We start from the raw sequence: 18344 nt of genomic DNA on the forward strand, positions 1-18344 counted from the left end.
ATATAGGTATATGTGTAGTGTGATCAGCAGGGTGTGTATATAGGAATATGTGTAGTGTGATCAGCATGGTGTGTATATAGGTATATGTGTAGTGTGATCAGCACGGTGTGTATATAGGAATATGTGTAGTGTGATCAGCATGGTGTGTATATAGGAATATGTGTAGTGTGATCAGCACGGTGTGTATATAGAAATATGTGTAGTGTGATCAGCATGGTGTGTATACAGGTATATGTGTAGTGTGATCAGCACGATGTATACAGTATAGTGTATGTGTAGTGTGATCAGCAGGGTGTATATAGTGTATATAGTGTAGTGTGATCAGCAGGGTGTATATAGTGTATATAGTGTAGTGTGATCAGCAGGGTGTATATAGTGTATATAGTGTAGTGTGATCAGCAGGGTGTATATAGTGTATATAGTGTATATAGTGTAGTGTGATCAGCAGGGTGTATATGTATAGTGTGATCAGCAGGGTGTATATAGTGTATATAGTGTAGTGTGATCAGCAGGGTGTATATAGTGTAGTGTGATCAGCAGGGTGTATATAGTGTATATGTATAGTGTGATCAGCAGGGTGTATATAGTGTATATAGTGTAGTGTGATCAGCAGGGTGTATATGTATAGTGTGATCAGCAGGGTGTATATAGTGTAGTGTGATCAGCAGGGTGTATATAGTGTATATGTATAGTGTGATCAGCAGGGAGTATATAGTGTATATAGTATAGTGTGATCAGCAGGGTGTATATAGTGTATATAGTGTAGTGTGATCAGCAGGGTGTATATAGTGTAGTGTGATCAGCAGGGTGTATATAGTGTATATAGTGTAGTGTGATCAGCAGGGTGTATATAGTGTAGTGTGATCAGCAGGGTGTATATAGTGTATATAGTGTAGTGTGATCAGCAGGGTGTATATAATGTAGTGTGATCAGCAGGGTGTATATAGTGTATATAGTGTAGTGTGATCAGCAGGGTGTATATAGTGTATATAGTGTAGTGTGATCAGCAGGGTGTATATAGTGTAGTGTGATCAGCAGGGTGTATATAGTGTAGTGTGATCAGCAGGGTGTATATAGTGTATATAGTGTAGTGTGATCAGCAGGGTGTATATAGTGTAGTGTGATCAGCAGGGTGTATATAGTGTAGTGTGATCAGCAGGGTGTATATAGTGTATATAGTGTAGTGTGATCAGCAGGGTGCCCCCCTGACACTGTGGCCAGCAGTTACACAGCAGCAGCGGCAGCTCCTCCGGGGCTCCTCTAGCTGATTGGCCCCCAGCCCCGTCCCTCAGACTCTGCCCCTCAGGACCACCTTATAAATGCCGTGTGGTGCTGAGAAGACGCTGGGAGTTTCGATGAGGTTGGAGTTTACAAGCTGCTGGACCAGAAAACTCCTTGTCATAGTGTGATCAGCGGAGGAGCAATCCCCTGGACGCCAGGACCCCCCCCTCCCCAGCAGCACCGCCGTCATGTCTGCCCGCAGCACCTATGGGATCTATAGATTGCTGGCGTCCTATATATTCCTCCTGAGGATCGCTCAGTCAGCAGGTAGGCACGCATGTCACATTGTCTCTGTCCTTCAGGACGACTTCTCCTTCACATGTGCAGATGTAGCAGAGCTGACTGTGTGATGCGTCCCAGCTTATACACTTCTATCCCAATCCTGTACTTCTCCGTAAGACTACAGGTGACCCCAGTGCCCTCAGCTCGGTGACACATCCAGCTCTGCTACATCCGCATGGCTTCATCCTCACATTTTCGCCGCACAGCACACGGATTACACACTAGGCTACATTCACAAGTGCACAAGGGACCGAGGAAGTCTCCTGGGTGACACAGCTCATGGTGAGACATCTCCATGCACCTGTCACACAGCTGAGACATTTCTATGAAGCCCCACAAGGTAGATATACAGTTACCCTGCTTTCCCAGGCTCCAGAATGGCGTATCGCTCATCACCCAGCTTTGCCGGATACTAATGGAAGTAAGACATGGAACCAACGTGTTTCTCATTGCCCTTATACCGTATATACGTCCCCGTATTTACATCCCTCTCCTGGTATATACTGTATATAATGTACGGCCCCTTGTGGTACATACTGTGTATAATGTACGGCCCCTTGTGGTATATACTGTGTATAATGTACGGCCCCTTGTGGTATATACTGTGTATAATGTATGGCCCCTTGTGGTATATACTGTATATAATGTACGGCCTCTCCTGGTATATACTGTGTGGCCCCTTGTGGTATATACTGTATATAATGTATGGCCCCTTGTGGTATATACTGTATATAACGTATGGCCTCTCCTGGTATATACTGTATATAACGTACGGCCCCTTGTGGTATATACTGTATATAACGTACGGCCCCTCCTGGTATATACTGTATATAATGTATAGCCTCTCCTGGTATATACTGTATATAATGTATGGCCTCTCCTGGTATATACTGTATGTAACGTACGGACCCTTGTGGTATATACTGTATGTAACGTACGGACCCTTGTGGTATATACTGTATATAACGTACGGCCCCTCCTGGTATATACTGTATATAATGTATGGCCTCTCCTGGTATATACTGTATATAACGTACGGACCCTTGTGGTATATACTGTATATAACGTACGGACCCTTGTGGTATATACTGTATATAACGTACGGCCCCTCCTGGTATATACTGTTTATAATGTACAGCCACTCCTGGTATATACTGTATATAACGTACGACCTCTCCTGGTATATACTGTATATAACGTACGGACCCTTGTGGTATATACTGTATATAACGTACGGCCCCTCCTGGTATATACTGTATATAACGTACGGCCTCTCCTGGTATATACTGTATATAACGTACGGCCCCTCCTGGTATATACTGTATATAACGTACGGCCCCTCCTGGTATATACTGTTTATAATGTGCAGCCCCTCCTGGTATATACTGTATATAACGTACGGCCCCTCCTGGTATATACTGTATATAACGTACGGCCCCTCCTGGTATATACTGTATATAATGTATGGCCCCTTGTGGTATATACTGTATATAACGTATGGCCTCTCCTGGTATATACTGTATATAACGTACGGCCCCTTGTGGTATATACTGTATATAACGTACGGCCCCTCCTGGTATATACTGTATATAATGTATAGCCTCTCCTGGTATATACTGTATATAATGTATGGCCTCTCCTGGTATATACTGTATGTAACGTACGGACCCTTGTGGTATATACTGTATGTAACGTACGGACCCTTGTGGTATATACTGTATATAACGTACGGCCCCTCCTGGTATATACTGTATATAATGTATGGCCTCTCCTGGTATATACTGTATATAACGTACGGACCCTTGTGGTATATACTGTATATAACGTACGGACCCTTGTGGTATATACTGTATATAATGTACGGCCCCTCCTGGTATATACTGTATATAAAGTACAGCCCCTTGTGGTATATACTGTATATAACGTACGACCTCTCCTGGTATATACTGTATATAACGTACGGACCCTTGTGGTATATACTGTATATAACGTACGGCCTCTCCTGGTATATATTGTATATAACGTACGGCCTCTCCTGGTATATACTGTATATAACGTACGGCCCCTCCTGGTATATACTGTATATAACGTACGGCCCCTCCTGGTATATACTGTTTATAATGTGCAGCCCCTCCTGGTATATACTGTATATAACGTACGGCCCCTCCTGGTATATACTGTATATAACGTACGGCCCCTCCTGGTATATACTGTATATAATGTATGGCCCCTTGTGGTATATACTGTATATAACGTATGGCCTCTCCTGGTATATACTGTATATAACGTACGGCCCCTTGTGGTATATACTGTATATAACGTACGGCCCCTCCTGGTATATACTGTATATAATGTATAGCCTCTCCTGGTATATACTGTATATAATGTATGGCCTCTCCTGGTATATACTGTATGTAACGTACGGACCCTTGTGGTATATACTGTATGTAACGTACGGACCCTTGTGGTATATACTGTATATAACGTACGGCCCCTCCTGGTATATACTGTATATAATGTATGGCCTCTCCTGGTATATACTGTATATAACGTACGGACCCTTGTGGTATATACTGTATATAACGTACGGACCCTTGTGGTATATACTGTATATAATGTACGGCCCCTCCTGGTATATACTGTATATAAAGTACAGCCCCTTGTGGTATATACTGTATATAACGTACGACCTCTCCTGGTATATACTGTATATAACGTACGGACCCTTGTGGTATATACTGTATATAACGTACGGCCTCTCCTGGTATATACTGTATATAACGTACGGCCTCTCCTGGTATATACTGTATATAACGTACGGCCCCTCCTGGTATATACTGTATATAACGTACGGCCCCTCCTGGTATATACTGTTTATAATGTGCAGCCCCTCCTGGTATATACTGTATATAACGTACAGCCCCTCCTGGTATATACTGTATATAACGTACGGCCCCTCCTGGTATATACTGTATATAACGTACGACTTCCCCTGGTATATACTGTATATAACGTACGGACCCTTGTGGTATATACTGTATATAACGTACGGACCCTCCTGGTATATACTGTTTATAATGTGCAGCCCCTCCTGGTATATACTGTATATAACGTACGACCTCCCCTGGTATATACTGTATATAAAGTACGGCCCCTCCTGGTATATACTGTATATAACGTACGACCTCTCCTGGTATATACTGTATATAACGTACGGCCCCTTGTGGTATATACTGTATATAATGTACAGACCCTTGTGGTATATACTGTATATAACGTACGGCCCCTCCTGGTATATACTGTATATAACGTACGGACCCTCCTGGTATATACTGTTTATAATGTGTGGCCCCTCCTGGTATATACTGTATATAACGTGCGGCCCCTCGTGTTCTTCCAGACTTTAATCTTCAAGGAGTCTTAATTAACGTTCTGTCGTCAGGGAGATTAAACTTTCCGATCTTAGGGAGGGGACGGATTAAACTTTGAAACTTCTCAGCGTTCCCTTAAAGGGGTCCTCCAGGGCTGAGGCTGAGACCCCGCCTACCCGGCTGCAGGATTACTTTAAGGACTATCCTGAAAACTGCTGTCGCGTTTAGGAACCAATCACATCGCAGCTTTTTATTTTTCAAAATCAGAATTTGAATTTTAAAATTGGTTGCTATGGGCGACAAGAAGTTTCATTTCCAGTTGCTGCAGAACTTTTCATGTTTAACCCTTTAATATAGTTGATAGAATGTGCCCCCCTTCACCCCCGGCAGGAGACACGTGAGCTATGAGGAGATGAGCGTGTACAGTCAGTGCCGCTGGGGCCCGGCCAGATGGTCTCTGTCCATTCATAATGATGCCACCCCATTGTGTTGTGTGGGAAAGTGGCTGGTATGCCAGGGAGGCACATGGGGGAGAGGACGGGCCGCTCTGCTTCTCCCAATAAGTCACATTATTCTCCATAGTGTCCTCCCCGCTCATCTCACCTCCACCACCAGTTATACCCAAGGATACAAAAAGTCACTCCGATGTATCTAAGCCCATCATGTGTGATATTGTTGGTGTATCTAAGCCTAGGATCTATGATATTGCTTTTTAAGGAGCAATGTATCTAAGCTGAGCTTGTGCATCTAAACCTAAATCATGCTCGATATTATCTGCCCAACTGGTGTATCTGAGCCTATGATATGTGATACTGTCTGCTGAACTGCTGTATCTAAGCCTATTATGTGTGATAGTGTCTGCTGAGCCTGTGTATCTAAGCCTATCGTGTGTAATGATGTTTGCTGGACTGGTGTATCTAAGCCTACTATGGGCGATACTGTCTGCTGAACTGGTGTACCTAAGCCTATTCTGTGTGATACTGTCTGCTGAACTGCTGTATCTAAGCCTATTATGTCTGATACTGTCAGCTGAGCCTGTGTATCTAAGCCTATCGTGTGTAATGATGACTGGTGTATCTAAGCCTATTTTAGGCGATAATGTCTGCTGAACTGGTGTATAGGCCTATACTGTGTCATACAATCTGCTGAACTGCTGTATCTAAGCCTATTCTGTGTGATAATGTCTACTGAACTGCTGTATCTAAGCCTAATATATGTGATACTGTGCTGAACTGCTGTATCTAAGCCTAATATATGTCATACAGTCTGCTGAACTGCTGTATCTAAGCCTTATATATTATACTGTCTGCTGAACTGCTGTATCTAAGCCTAATATATGTAATACTGTCTGCTGAGCAGCTGTATCTAAGCCTAATATATGTAATACTGTCTGCTGAGCAGCTAGAACGATGGTCAAAACCCAAGAATTTGGTAGAGCTGGCAAGTATCTAATGTGTATGGGGCATCCCCATAGGGAAGGATCAGACATTTTGGACTTCACGTGACCAATCCGCTTCTAAGGGAGAGAAAGTGGTTCAAAACACCTGCACACTCGGCAGAGCAGAACGTGTATGTGTATGGTGGGACTGGAGGAACGTGTATGTGTATGGTGGGACTGGGAGGAACGTGTATGGTGGGACTGGGAGGAACGTGTATGTGGGACTGGGAGGAACGTGTATGTGTACGGTGGGACTGAGAGGAACGTGTATGTGTATGGTGGGACTGGGAGGAACGTGTATGGTGGGACTGGGAGGAACGTGTATGTGTATGGTGGGACTGGGAGGAACGTGTATGGTGGGACTGGGAGGAACGTGTATGTGGGACTGGGAGGAACGTGTATGTGTACGGTGGGACTGAGAGGAACGTGTATGTGTCTGGTGGGACTGGGAGGAACGTGTATGTGTACGGTGGGACTGGGAGGAACGTGTATGTGTACGGTGGGACTGAGAGGAACGTGTATGTGTCTGGTGGGACTGGGAGGAACGTGTATGTGTACGGTGGGACTGGGAGGAACGTGTATGTGTACGGTGGGACTGGGAGGAACGTGTATGTGTACGGTGGGCCTGGGAGGAACGTGTATGTGTATGATGGGACTGGGAGGAACGTGTATGGTGGGACTGGGAGGAACGTGTATGTGTACGGTGGGACTGAGAGGAACGTGTATGTGTCTGGTGGGACTGGGAGGAACGTGTATGTGTCTGGTGGGACTGGGAGGAACGTGTATGTGTACGGTGGGACTGGGAGGAACGTGTATGTGTATGGTGGGACTGGGAGGAACGTGTATGTGTACGGTGGGACTGGGAGGAACGTGTATGTGTATGGTGGGACTGGGAGGAACGTGTATGTGTCTGGTGGGACTGGGAGGAACGTGTATGTGTACAGTGGGACTGGGAGGAACGTGTATGTGTACGGTGGGACTGTGAGGAATGTGTATTTGTACGGTGGGACTGGGAGGAACGTGTATGTGTACGGTGGGACTGGGAGGAACGTGTATGTGTATGGTGGGACTGGGAGAAACGTGTATATGTATGGTGGGACTGGGAGGAACGTGTATGTGTATGGTGGGACTGGGAGGTATGTGTACGGTGGGACTGGGAGGAACATGTATGTGTATGGTGGGACTGGGAGGAACGTGTATGTGTCTGGTGGGACTGGGAGGAACGTGTATGTGTACGGTGGGACTGGGAGGAACGTGTATGTGTATGGTGGGACTGGGAGGAACGTGTATGGTGGGACTGGGAGGAACGTGTATGGTGGGACTGAGAAGAACGTGTATGTGTACGGTGGGACTGGGAGGAACGTGTATGTGTACGGTGGGACTGGGAGGAACGTGTATGTGTATGGTGGGACTGGGAGGAACGTGTATGTGTACGGTGGGACTGGGAGGAACGTGTATGTGTACGGTGGGACTGGGAGGAACGTGTATGTATACGGTGGGACTGGGAGGAACGTGTATGTGTACGGTGGGACTGGGAGGAACGTGTATGTGTACGGTGGGACTGGGAGGAACGTGTATGTGTACGGTGGGACTGGGAGGAACGTGTATGTGTACGGTGGGACTGGGAGGAACGTGTATGTGTACGGTGGGACTGGGAGGAACGTGTATGTGTACGGTGGGACTGGGAGGAACGTGTATGTGTATGGTGGGACTGGGAGGAACGTGTATGTGTACAGTGGGACTGGGAGGAACGTGTATGTGTACGGTGGGACTGGGGGGAACGTGTATGTGTACGGTGGGACTGGGGGGAACGTGTATGTGTACGGTGGGACTGGGAGGAACGTGTATGTGTACGGTGGGACTGGGAGGAACGTGTATGTGTACGGTGGGACTGGGGGGAACGTGTATGTGTACGGTGGGACTGGGAGGAACGTGTATGTGTACGGTGGGACTGGGAGGAACGTGTATGTGTACGGTGGGACTGGGAGGAGCGTTCACCCTACAGATAGCATATGTGTACGTCCGGTGTTACCGCTTAGAGCACATGAGTGGTCAGCTGAGCCCAGCATATAGGGGGATAGCCGTCCTGTCACCTCTACAATAGATCGGCCCTGGTTATCCTTTGTCCAGTAGTTAGAGGTGGGGGAGGAGGTAAGCACAATATCAGTCGTTGTTTATGCCAATGAGTAAAGTATTCTTAGCCATCCCCGTAGTGTGTAAATCATTAATACTTATCATTACTTGTAGTGGTGTCTGGTCTGGACAACTTCTATCCTCCTCGCCCGGCTTTGGGTCACCCCTCCCGCATATGCAGCTAGACAGGCCCAGAACTGACAATAACCAAGAAAAATCCCAGCACCTAGATCCAGCCGTCAGTCTGTCATTAACATCGCTGGATTATACTCAAACTAAGCAACACGTACTGGAATAGCTGAGCCATTGTATGTAATATGTCACCTGACTGATCATTTACTAGGCCCGGACAGGAGACCAGTGGGGACGCTGCTCCTGAAGGAAGGGAAATCCATGGATTTAGTACTCGGCTCTCACTGACACCATCTAGTGGCAAGGCTAGGCCATGTGGGATCTCCAAGCTGAAGGGGCACCATGATGGGGGGGAGCAAACATGCAAATGTTATCATAGAGCACAGTGTTGTTGTATTATAGAGGGTCCACCATTGCTATTGTCTATCCCGAGGTGATGGGCATCAACCCAGTATACAGTTCCCAATAAAAAACATGACCACTTGGGAAATTATAAAAATTTTTTTGATCTCTCAATGTCCAGCTGCAGGCTGTAAAGCCACTATTTACATCTTTGTACGTACTTTTGAGGGGTGGGCTATTTCCTATGACCTGCTAGGGCTTTGGGGTAATATAAATCAGTGGGTATACATTGGTAAGACACATGGCCGTGAGAAGTCTTAAAATCAGATCATTCTTATTAAAGGGGTACTCCTGGTCAGAGGCCTTTTTTAAGTAGATGGGTGAATGAAGACAATGACGTCCACCTACCTCCCCGACTCCAGCGCTGGGGCCCACGTCACACTTCCTGGTCCGAGAAGGGGCGCTCTACCATTCAGCTGAATGGCAGAGCAGGCTTGGAACGTCACATCTCAAGCCCCGTCTCAGACCAGGAACCAGAGCGGCATGATACAGGCCCCAGTGCTGGAGCCGGGGGAGGTAAGTTGACATGATACTGAAAAAAGGTCTCCCACCAGGAGTACCCCTTTAAGCAAGCCTCAGTATAGCTCTTGCCTCCCCCTTGTTCCCCGCTTGCTGTCAGTGCTGTTACAAGCATAGACAGTGAGACGGGCCATCCGGACAATCCTTAGATCATGCGGGCTGCCCATTGCGCAGGGCCACACACTGCAGACTATCGCTGACAGAATCCTGATCTGTTGAAGGACCACGATCAGTGCATATCCGCTGATCATTGCCTATTACACTGAACGATTATCAGCCTGAACAGTCGGTAATCGGCCAAGAACGGCCCATTCCGTGTAATAGAACCTTTATAAACCATCACAGAGCCGTTCATAGTTGTTGTTTTTTCTTTCTCGCTTCCCTTTCCCGTAACAGATAAGCAACAAGTCCCAATATAGACAGAACTGACAGGAACAGTATACCAGTCAGCAAATCATCATCATACTAACAAAATATACCAGTCCCGCCATGTCTCCATACATCTAGCTCCTCCAAATCCCCGGGGCATCTGCTTTCCCACAGCATTTTACAGGGCAATTATAGGGGCAGGAGAAATTATCAGACTATACATGGAAATTCTACCAATTTCCAAGAGGGTAGCTCTGGGTACTCCCCCCCCCCCCCCCCCCCCCCCCCCCCCCGATGGGTCAAGCCAGCATAGTGAGTCAGCACGTACAGGAATCTTGTGTAGGAATGCAGGAGCCCTATAGACTCTATGCACCAAGTACAACTGTGATTCACTAAAAGTGAGGAGGGTAGAATTTCCCACCGCGAGTCGTCCATAATCACTTTACTTAGTAAAAATGTAATCACCGCAATAAGTGGTCTCTCAATGTCAGGCTGTGTGCTGTAAATCCAGCATTTACATCATCAGAAGTTTCAAAGAAATCAAGAAACACCTTAAAGGGTCAAGGTAATTGAAATCGATGGGCATCCACTGGTAAGAAACATGGTGACAGTAAGTTGCCTATTTGTACTCTCAATGTCAGCCTGTGTGCTATAAAGCCATTATAGATATCAAGGGTCAGAGGGCAAAAACACCTCTCAGGCTATGTTCACACTGCGTATGAATCCGTCCGTAGTGCAAACCGCGAATATACGCACGTAGTTTTGAGGTTGATGCGTTCGCTTGAAAGTATATGATATACGGCCGCACAATGTACACTACGTATGAGCTTACGGCCGGATCGTATACGGCGCCGTGAAAAATGAACAAGACCATTGTTTGAGGACGGAAATGTTCCAACTCACGGCCGTGGATTACCATGCGGTCCCGTACGAAGTACTTATTTCAGCCAAATTGAACTTGATTTTTCGATCCAAAAGGTTCTGTGAGTTTTATTGGGCTGGGCGAGGATTTCCAGGTAAATGACCTGCTTCAGATCGCTTCGAAACAAGCTAGGGAAGCATAACTGTACTACTGGCGTATGTTCGCGGTGCGTAAGCATCCGGCCGCATGTCGATTTTTCCCACGCCCGTAGTTTCAGCCGCACATGTACGGCGGCATACGAACTACGGCCGGACTCATATGCAGTGTGAACATAGCCTTAGGGTCGACATTTGAGGTAACATGAATCAATGAACATCTATTGGTAACAAATGTGGTAACCTGACAATATCATTGTACGTAGTAACTGGTCACTCAGCGTCAGGCTGTAGCTATAAAGCCGTCATTTACATCGTCATAAGTGTTAAAGAAGAAAAACCTCCTTGTTTGTGGTCGTTCTTCTGATGTCATCTATGGTAGAACCTAGAAATTTGATATTTGCGAAGAATATAACCAGAATTTTTTGTTCTTTACCCCCAGGTTCCTCGTGGACATATACAGGTAAGATGTGATGTTTTATCTACTCAAATTGTATATACCTTATGTGGAGGTAGAAGAAGATGCCATGGACCACAATAGAGCAGAGATGACCAGCAATGGGGTTGACCAACCTTGTAAAAGAGAGACACAGCCAGATATGATCTCACATGTCACTACTACGTGTTAGAAGGTCATGCTGGTGGAGACCATGAGCTTGGATCACCACCAGCTTCCAGAATGACAGGACTGGGCAGCAACCCCCTTGGCACCAGTCAGAACGGAATATTCTTCTAGATCTTTGGGCAGTGTCCAAGGGTGACTAAAGGTCTGGAGAGATGATGGTGGTCGGAGCTGTGTCTATTCCAAGACTAGCTGGACCTCATAGTTCTACACAAGGTGAACGTTCCTAATACTGTCCATCAGCTTTTGCTCATTTACCACGCAGGTGGCAATCTAATACATTGCCGATTGTTTTTGCTCGCAAATCTAGGTGTAAAATTTGCAGCAGATCGGACCTGTGTAAAGGTCGCCTTAAGGCCCCGTTTCTCTGGACTACATAATGGCCTAAGGTTACAGTCCACCTGCTTCCAATTCTATGGTTTCACTTATTGGGGCATAAAAAAATAAACATCTGGTCATCAGAAGGTCCTGACATTAGGCAACTACAACACGAAGAATCCCACAAAAATGGGGTAAAGCGGCAATACCATGTGTGAGAGACTACGTCTAGTTTATAGAAACTAGACGTAGTCTAAAAGCAATAACCTGGAGTAATGGTTTCTGTATGACTTTATCATTGTCTCACGTGGTTCTGGAGGAGTTCTGACCAGCCTACATTACTCCAGGTCATTGAGGTTTGTGGATTACACACAGATCTCCATGGTTCATGGTTGACTCACAAGTCATGTGGCTGCACAACAACATCCTCACCCTCCGCCAGCAAGTTGCGTTTGGTTTTTGCCAAACATGGTGGAGTATTATGGCTACATATCTTCACTTGACTTTTCTGCCAGAGGTCAGAGGAGTCTGGGATGTGGCTGAGCATTACACGATCTGACCTTGCGGAGAAATTGCTGAGACGTTCACTTCTGAATGTGGAACGATGAACTTTGGAAATGACCTTATAATCCTTCCTAGGTTGATAGGCAGCAACAATTGCTCTTCTATGATTATTGTTGGTGTCTTTCCTCCTTGACATTGTGTGAACAGTCCAGACTGGCCAAAACGTCTGCTTTTATAGAAGTGGTCACACCTGCTCATGGTTAGAGATGATCGAACAGTGGAAAATCTTAGGTTCTATAGAACTCGAACCTTGTCGAACCTTCCGCATTTGATTCCCGATGCCTTCCTGGTCCGTTGGGAAAGAGGAGACAGCCCTGGTACCGCCAGGCTATTACCTAGGCTGAATCCTGGAATTCCAGGCGGTACTCGGTCTGTCTTCTCCTTCCCCACGGACCGGGAAGGCATAGGGAATCAAATGTGGAAGGTTTGACAAGGTTTGAGTTCTATAGAACCTAAGATTTTCCGCTGTTCGATCATCTCTTCTCATGGTCAGTCAGTCCGGGGCATTTCAATATCAGCACCTGGCTGCTACTTACCCTCTTAATTTACAAGGTACGGTAAGCTTCTGCATTTTGTTCTAGTTTTTGACGAGCAGTGATCAGTCATGTGACGTTCACTTTTCGATAAGTCATGTGACGGATCCGTGTAACAGACGCCGATCCACTTGTACATGGTTGAATGACAATACTCCGTTGTCCGTTGTCCGTTGTCTAAGCACTTCCTCTATTATCTCTCCAGACCTCTTGGTATCTGGCCTACGGTGTGACACGTCCTGGCGCTATTTTTGGCCGACATCTATATTTAGGACACCCTTGTGAAGGTGATTGGGAGTCAGGATGTCCCATGGACATGCCGCAGTAGGAGTGCCGTTCTAGGCCTGAGTATATCATAGATACTGGGGGAAGGGGGGGCTGAGGCTTCACAAGGGGCCAAGTTTCTATTGCTTTACAAGTCAGGGATTATCTCATGAATTCAGATTAGCCCAGAGAGAAAGGGCTCCATTCAGATGTAAATGGCCCACCGGCCATAAACTGTATGCCCCCTACTCAATCAGTGCCAACATAAACAATGCAAGAATTGGAGGGCAACCATAAAAACTTGGACGGGACACAGAGAGAGAGGGGGGATGACGCTTGGTGTTGGATTTTCCCAAGAAATTCCTATTGAATAGACATTGGAAGAAGAGGTTATAAGGTGGGCTGCGTACATGGGGGGGAGGGGCACCATTCAGATTAGATTGGCACCTCTATAGCACAATGGGATGTAAAAAGACTATTGTAGAAGTGTTATCACGAGACCCTTGTATAATGGCTACGGGTGCATTCTATTACATCACAGGGGCTTCACAGTACAAGGGTTTACAATGTGTCCCCCTCCTCACATCGTGCAGCTCTCCTCAGTGACATCATCTGAATAGATATCATCCTCTCCTGAAATACTCTGTGCTGCTGTATGACCTAGCTCCTTACACTGTCTATCTGCCTCCATTTTCCTCCTCTTACATGCAGCCCTGTCCCTACTAACAACATATGAATAGACAGGTTACGACCTCATCATGATCCTCTCCTGAAATACTCTGTGCTGCTGTAGGACCCTGCTCCTGAGGGTATGTTCACACTAAGGAATCCACGGGGAGAAGTTCCCATGGATTCCGTCACTCGCCCCCGCTCAAGGCTGCGCGCATCCCCGCCTGTGCCATAGACTCTATTCTATAGTCGGGCAGATTCCGCCATCCATCCAAAGAATTACCCTGGCACGGGCAAAGATGCGCACGGCCGTGAGCGGGGGTGGGGGGTGGGGGGGTGAATGACTGAATCCTTGGAAACTACTCCGCGTGGATTTCTCCAAATGAACATACCCTTACACTGTCTATCTGCCTCCATTTTCCTCCTCTGTTCTTACTTACAATATATGAATAGACAGGTTACTACCTCATCATGATCCTCTCCTGAAATACTCTGTGCTGCAGGTGGATCTTGCTCCTGTTATCTGATTTCCCATACATCTCCATTCACCTCCTCACCTCATGACGCTGCCCTTGGTGACCTCATATCAGTGGGCAGCTCAGTCACCGCACCCTCCATATCCTCTCCTGAAATACTCTGCACTCCTGGAGGAGCTTCCTTCTTCTACAGTTGCCATCTTGTTACTTGTCACCACTCACATGAGTGGACAGATCACTACCCCTCTATGACCCTTTCCTGAAATACTCTGTGCTGAGGGGCCCCTGCTACTTTGTACTCCATGACACTGCCCCATCACACCCTGTCCTCCCTGACATCATCACATGAGTGGACAGCTCACTCCGTTTCCTGAAATACTCTGTGCTGCTGGATAACCTGCTGTTTGCTGTATAGTTTTCTGACCTCCCATCCTACACCTTGTCCTTACTGAACTATCGAGTCCTATCACTAGGAGAATAAATAGACTAAATAATAGTCCCCCCCCCCCCCCCACACACACACACAATGGAGGGGCCCCCTCCTCTCTGCCCGGGTCACACACTGTCCTTCACGTTATAAGGAAGCCAATAATTTTCATGTTCCTGTTCTTCTAAATTGTAAGGTTGCTTCATTTGTTTCTGTGATGTCTCTTCGGGCGCCTGATTCACATAATCGCACCCTTCGTTACATGTCAGGGGAATATAGAAAGCTCAACAGAGGGGGGGGGGGGGATACTTCCCACTTGGATTTAGAGAATATATTAAAGGGGAGCTCCACTTTATTATACCCTGTCTTCCTCTGTTCTGGATCCTCATCTCTTGGCTATACAGAGTGTCTCTTGCTCTGGAGGACCCGTCCTGTCCTGTGTTACATGATTGACACACAGATTTGCATAGTCAATGTGTAATACCTCATTTCTCCAGTGGTAGTGCTGCAGGGAAATGGAACACCTGCTGCCATGTTTCCTCACACATTACAACTGATGGCTGAGAAATACTTTGTGATAAAAAACGCCTCTGGTGGCGACATTTCTCATTGCCAAAAGGGGATGAAATCATAGAGGAAAGTGCCCAGTCCACACCCCGAGTATCTATAATATACACACTTACCTAAAACATGGACTTCCAATATCAGGTGGAGTTCCCCTTTAAGGATACTATTATACTTACCATTTGTAGTGTGTCACTTAATGTATGCCTTATGAGTGTTAGAGGAATGCTCCGTGCTGTACTGACTCAGCGAGTGTTACCTGTGACCGCACCGCCTCTACTGCCAGGCATGGAAGGAAGAGATATAAATAGATCTATACATAGTACAGGACGGATGTACATCATAGTGGCCATCTGGGCTGACGTCCAAGAGAGGGTTCAGGGGAAGGAGAGAGGGCTGTGCTCTAGGTGATAGATGTCTATTCTTTCCCAACTTTTCTTCACTCTCTTCTCTTCCCTATAGCCTCTCCTCTTCCGTCTCCTCTCCTCTCTTCTCTTCCCCATAGCCTCTCCTCTTCCGTCTCCTCTCTTCTCTTCCCCATAGCCTCTCCTCTTCCGTCTCCTCTCCGCTCCTCTCTTCTCTTCCCCATAGCCTCTCCTCTTCCGTCTCCTCTCCGCTCCTCTCTTCTCTTCCCCATAGCCTCTCCTCTTCCGTCTCCTCTCCGCTCCTCTCTTCCCCATAGCCTCTCCTCTTCCGTCTCCTCTCCTCTCTTCTCTTCCCCATAGCCTCTCCTCTTCCCTGTCTCCTCTCCTTTCCTGTTTCCTGTTCCCCATAGCCTCTCCTCTTCCCTGTCTCCTCTCCTTTCCTGTTTCCTCTTCCCCATAGCCCTTTCTTTTCCCTCTCTTCTCTTCCCTCTGTCCTTTCCCCTACCTTCTCTTTGCCTTCTTCTCTCTTCCCTCTGTCCTTTCCCCTACCTTCTCTTTGCCTTCTTCTCTCTTCCCTCTGTCCTTTCCCCTACCTTCTCTTTGCCTTCTTCTCTCTTCCCTCTGTCCTTTCCCCTACCTTCTCTTTGCCTTCTTCTCTCTTCCCTCTTCTCTCCTTTTCCCTCTCTCCTATCCCATCTCTTCTTCTCCTCTCCCCTCTCTTATTTCCATCTTCATTTTACTCTCTCCTTTCTTCCCTTCTCTCTCCTCTGCCCTCTTTCCTTTTTTCTCTCTCCTCTTTGTCATAGCCTCTTCTCTTCCTTCTTCCCCCCTCATGCCCATAGCCTCTTCTCTTCCCTCTTTCCCCTCTCCTCTCTTCCCCATATCCTTCTCTCCTCCTCCTTTCCTCTCTTCCTCATAGCCTCTTCTCTTCCCTTTTTCCCCTCTCTTCTCTTCCCCATTTCCTTCTCTCTTTATTCTCTACTCTCTATACCCTCTTATCCTTTCCCTCTCCTCTCTTCCCCATAGCCTCTTCTCTTTCTTCTTTGCCCTCTCTATACCCTCTTATCTTTCTCCTCTATTCCCCATAGCTTCTTCTCTTCTTTTTCCTTGCCTCTCTCCTCTTTTCTCTTCCGCTTTCCCTTTTCCTCTCTTCCCCATACCCTCTTCTCTTTCTCCTCTCTTCCCCCATAGCTTCTTCTCTTCTTTTTCCTAGCCTCTCCTCTTTTCTAGCCTCTCCTCTTTTCTATCTTATCTTTTCCTCTCCTCTCTTTTCTCTCCTCTCTTCCCCATACCCTCTTCTCTTTCCCCTCTCCTCTCTTCCCCATACCTTCTTCTCTTTCCCCTCTCCCCTCTTTCCCATAGCAATTTCTCTTCCTTCTCTTTGCCTCTTTCCTCTTTTCTATCTTCTCTTTTTGCTTCCTCTCCTCGCTTCTCTTCCCTCACATTTGGTGGCTGCATAGACAATTGGGTGTTAACCCTATGTCTTTATGTACTGAGTGATTTTCTGCTTTTCTTCCCCAGGTGACCATGGGCAGGAACATTGGGCCCAGTCTTATCCTGATTGTGGAGGAGCGGCCCAGTCACCCATCAATATAAAGACTACAGCAGTGTCCTATAACGGCTCCTTACCTCCCATCCGTCCAGAGGGGTACAGCACCCCAGGCGGTGCCCCCTTTATCCTCACTAACAACGGTCACACAGGTAACTCCTCATGTGTCCTCTATATGGCGCCATTATTCTGGAGATCTATGGCGGTATTATATGGGCTCTATTACTCCATGTATTCTTGTGTTTTGTATAATATTACATAATACTTAGGAATAGCTGCAGTGAGATAACCGGACGCTCATTGTGATTTGAGGTGTTTTCCCACAAATTCTGATTGATATCTCATTTTCCATACCAACCCGAAAGCTATATCATTTGGCGGGGATAAAGATGCTTTGTCATCGACTCCAGGAGGCAGCGGAGACTGAATGAATATGTTACACCCACCACATGGCTCCCGTCCAGATCTCTAATGGATTTTCTTCTGAGCCGTGATACAAAATGGAATTTATACAATTTGTTTTAAAGGGTTTGCATAGAATTAGAAAAACATGGCTGCTTTTTTCAAGAGACAGCCCCCCCCCCCTTTGTTTTTTTGCCCAGTTTGTCCCTAGTGATGCAACCTTGCTGAATTGAAGTGATGGGCTAAACTGCAATACCACACAGAGCCCATGCACAGGGGTGGTGCACTTTTTGTATGAAATCTATATTTTATATATATCAGTCTGGCTGATTATAAAATCTAGCATCCGGCAGGGGCAGGGGGGGGAATTGATTACAATTTTTAACTGGCCTTACCCTGTGCCCGCGATGAGCGGAGGGACTGGCCGCAGGACTCCTGTGGGCTCTGGGATCTCTGGAGCTGACACATCATGACTCAGCTGATAGACCGGCAGCTCAGCCATCCAGTGACTGGGACGGGTAGTAGAGAAGACCCGGCACTCACCAAATTAATTCTGCTATTTTATTGTAGTGCAGGTAAGATCAGGACCATACAGGACACATTTTGGCCAAGCATGTCCTGCATCAGCTCAGCGGTACTACCACCAA

At 46.7% G+C, this 18344-nt stretch overlaps 1 protein-coding gene across 1 annotated transcript in view; it reads left to right on the forward strand.

Moving 5' to 3' along the window:
- The first annotated feature begins 1319 nt into the window (after positions 1-1319).
- CA14 (carbonic anhydrase 14) overlaps positions 1320-18344 on the forward strand; it is a 31482-nt gene continuing 14457 nt past the window's right edge. The window contains exons 1-3 of the mRNA XM_069949257.1: positions 1320-1548; positions 11387-11407; positions 17268-17447. Of these exons, the coding sequence (XP_069805358.1) occupies positions 1470-1548; positions 11387-11407; positions 17268-17447 (280 nt within the window). The 5' untranslated portion in view covers positions 1320-1469. The remainder of the gene's footprint in view (positions 1549-11386; positions 11408-17267; positions 17448-18344) is intronic.

Source organism: Dendropsophus ebraccatus, chromosome 13, assembly GCF_027789765.1.
Source record: "Dendropsophus ebraccatus isolate aDenEbr1 chromosome 13, aDenEbr1.pat, whole genome shotgun sequence".
In the NCBI taxonomy this organism is placed as follows: domain Eukaryota; kingdom Metazoa; phylum Chordata; class Amphibia; order Anura; family Hylidae; genus Dendropsophus; species Dendropsophus ebraccatus.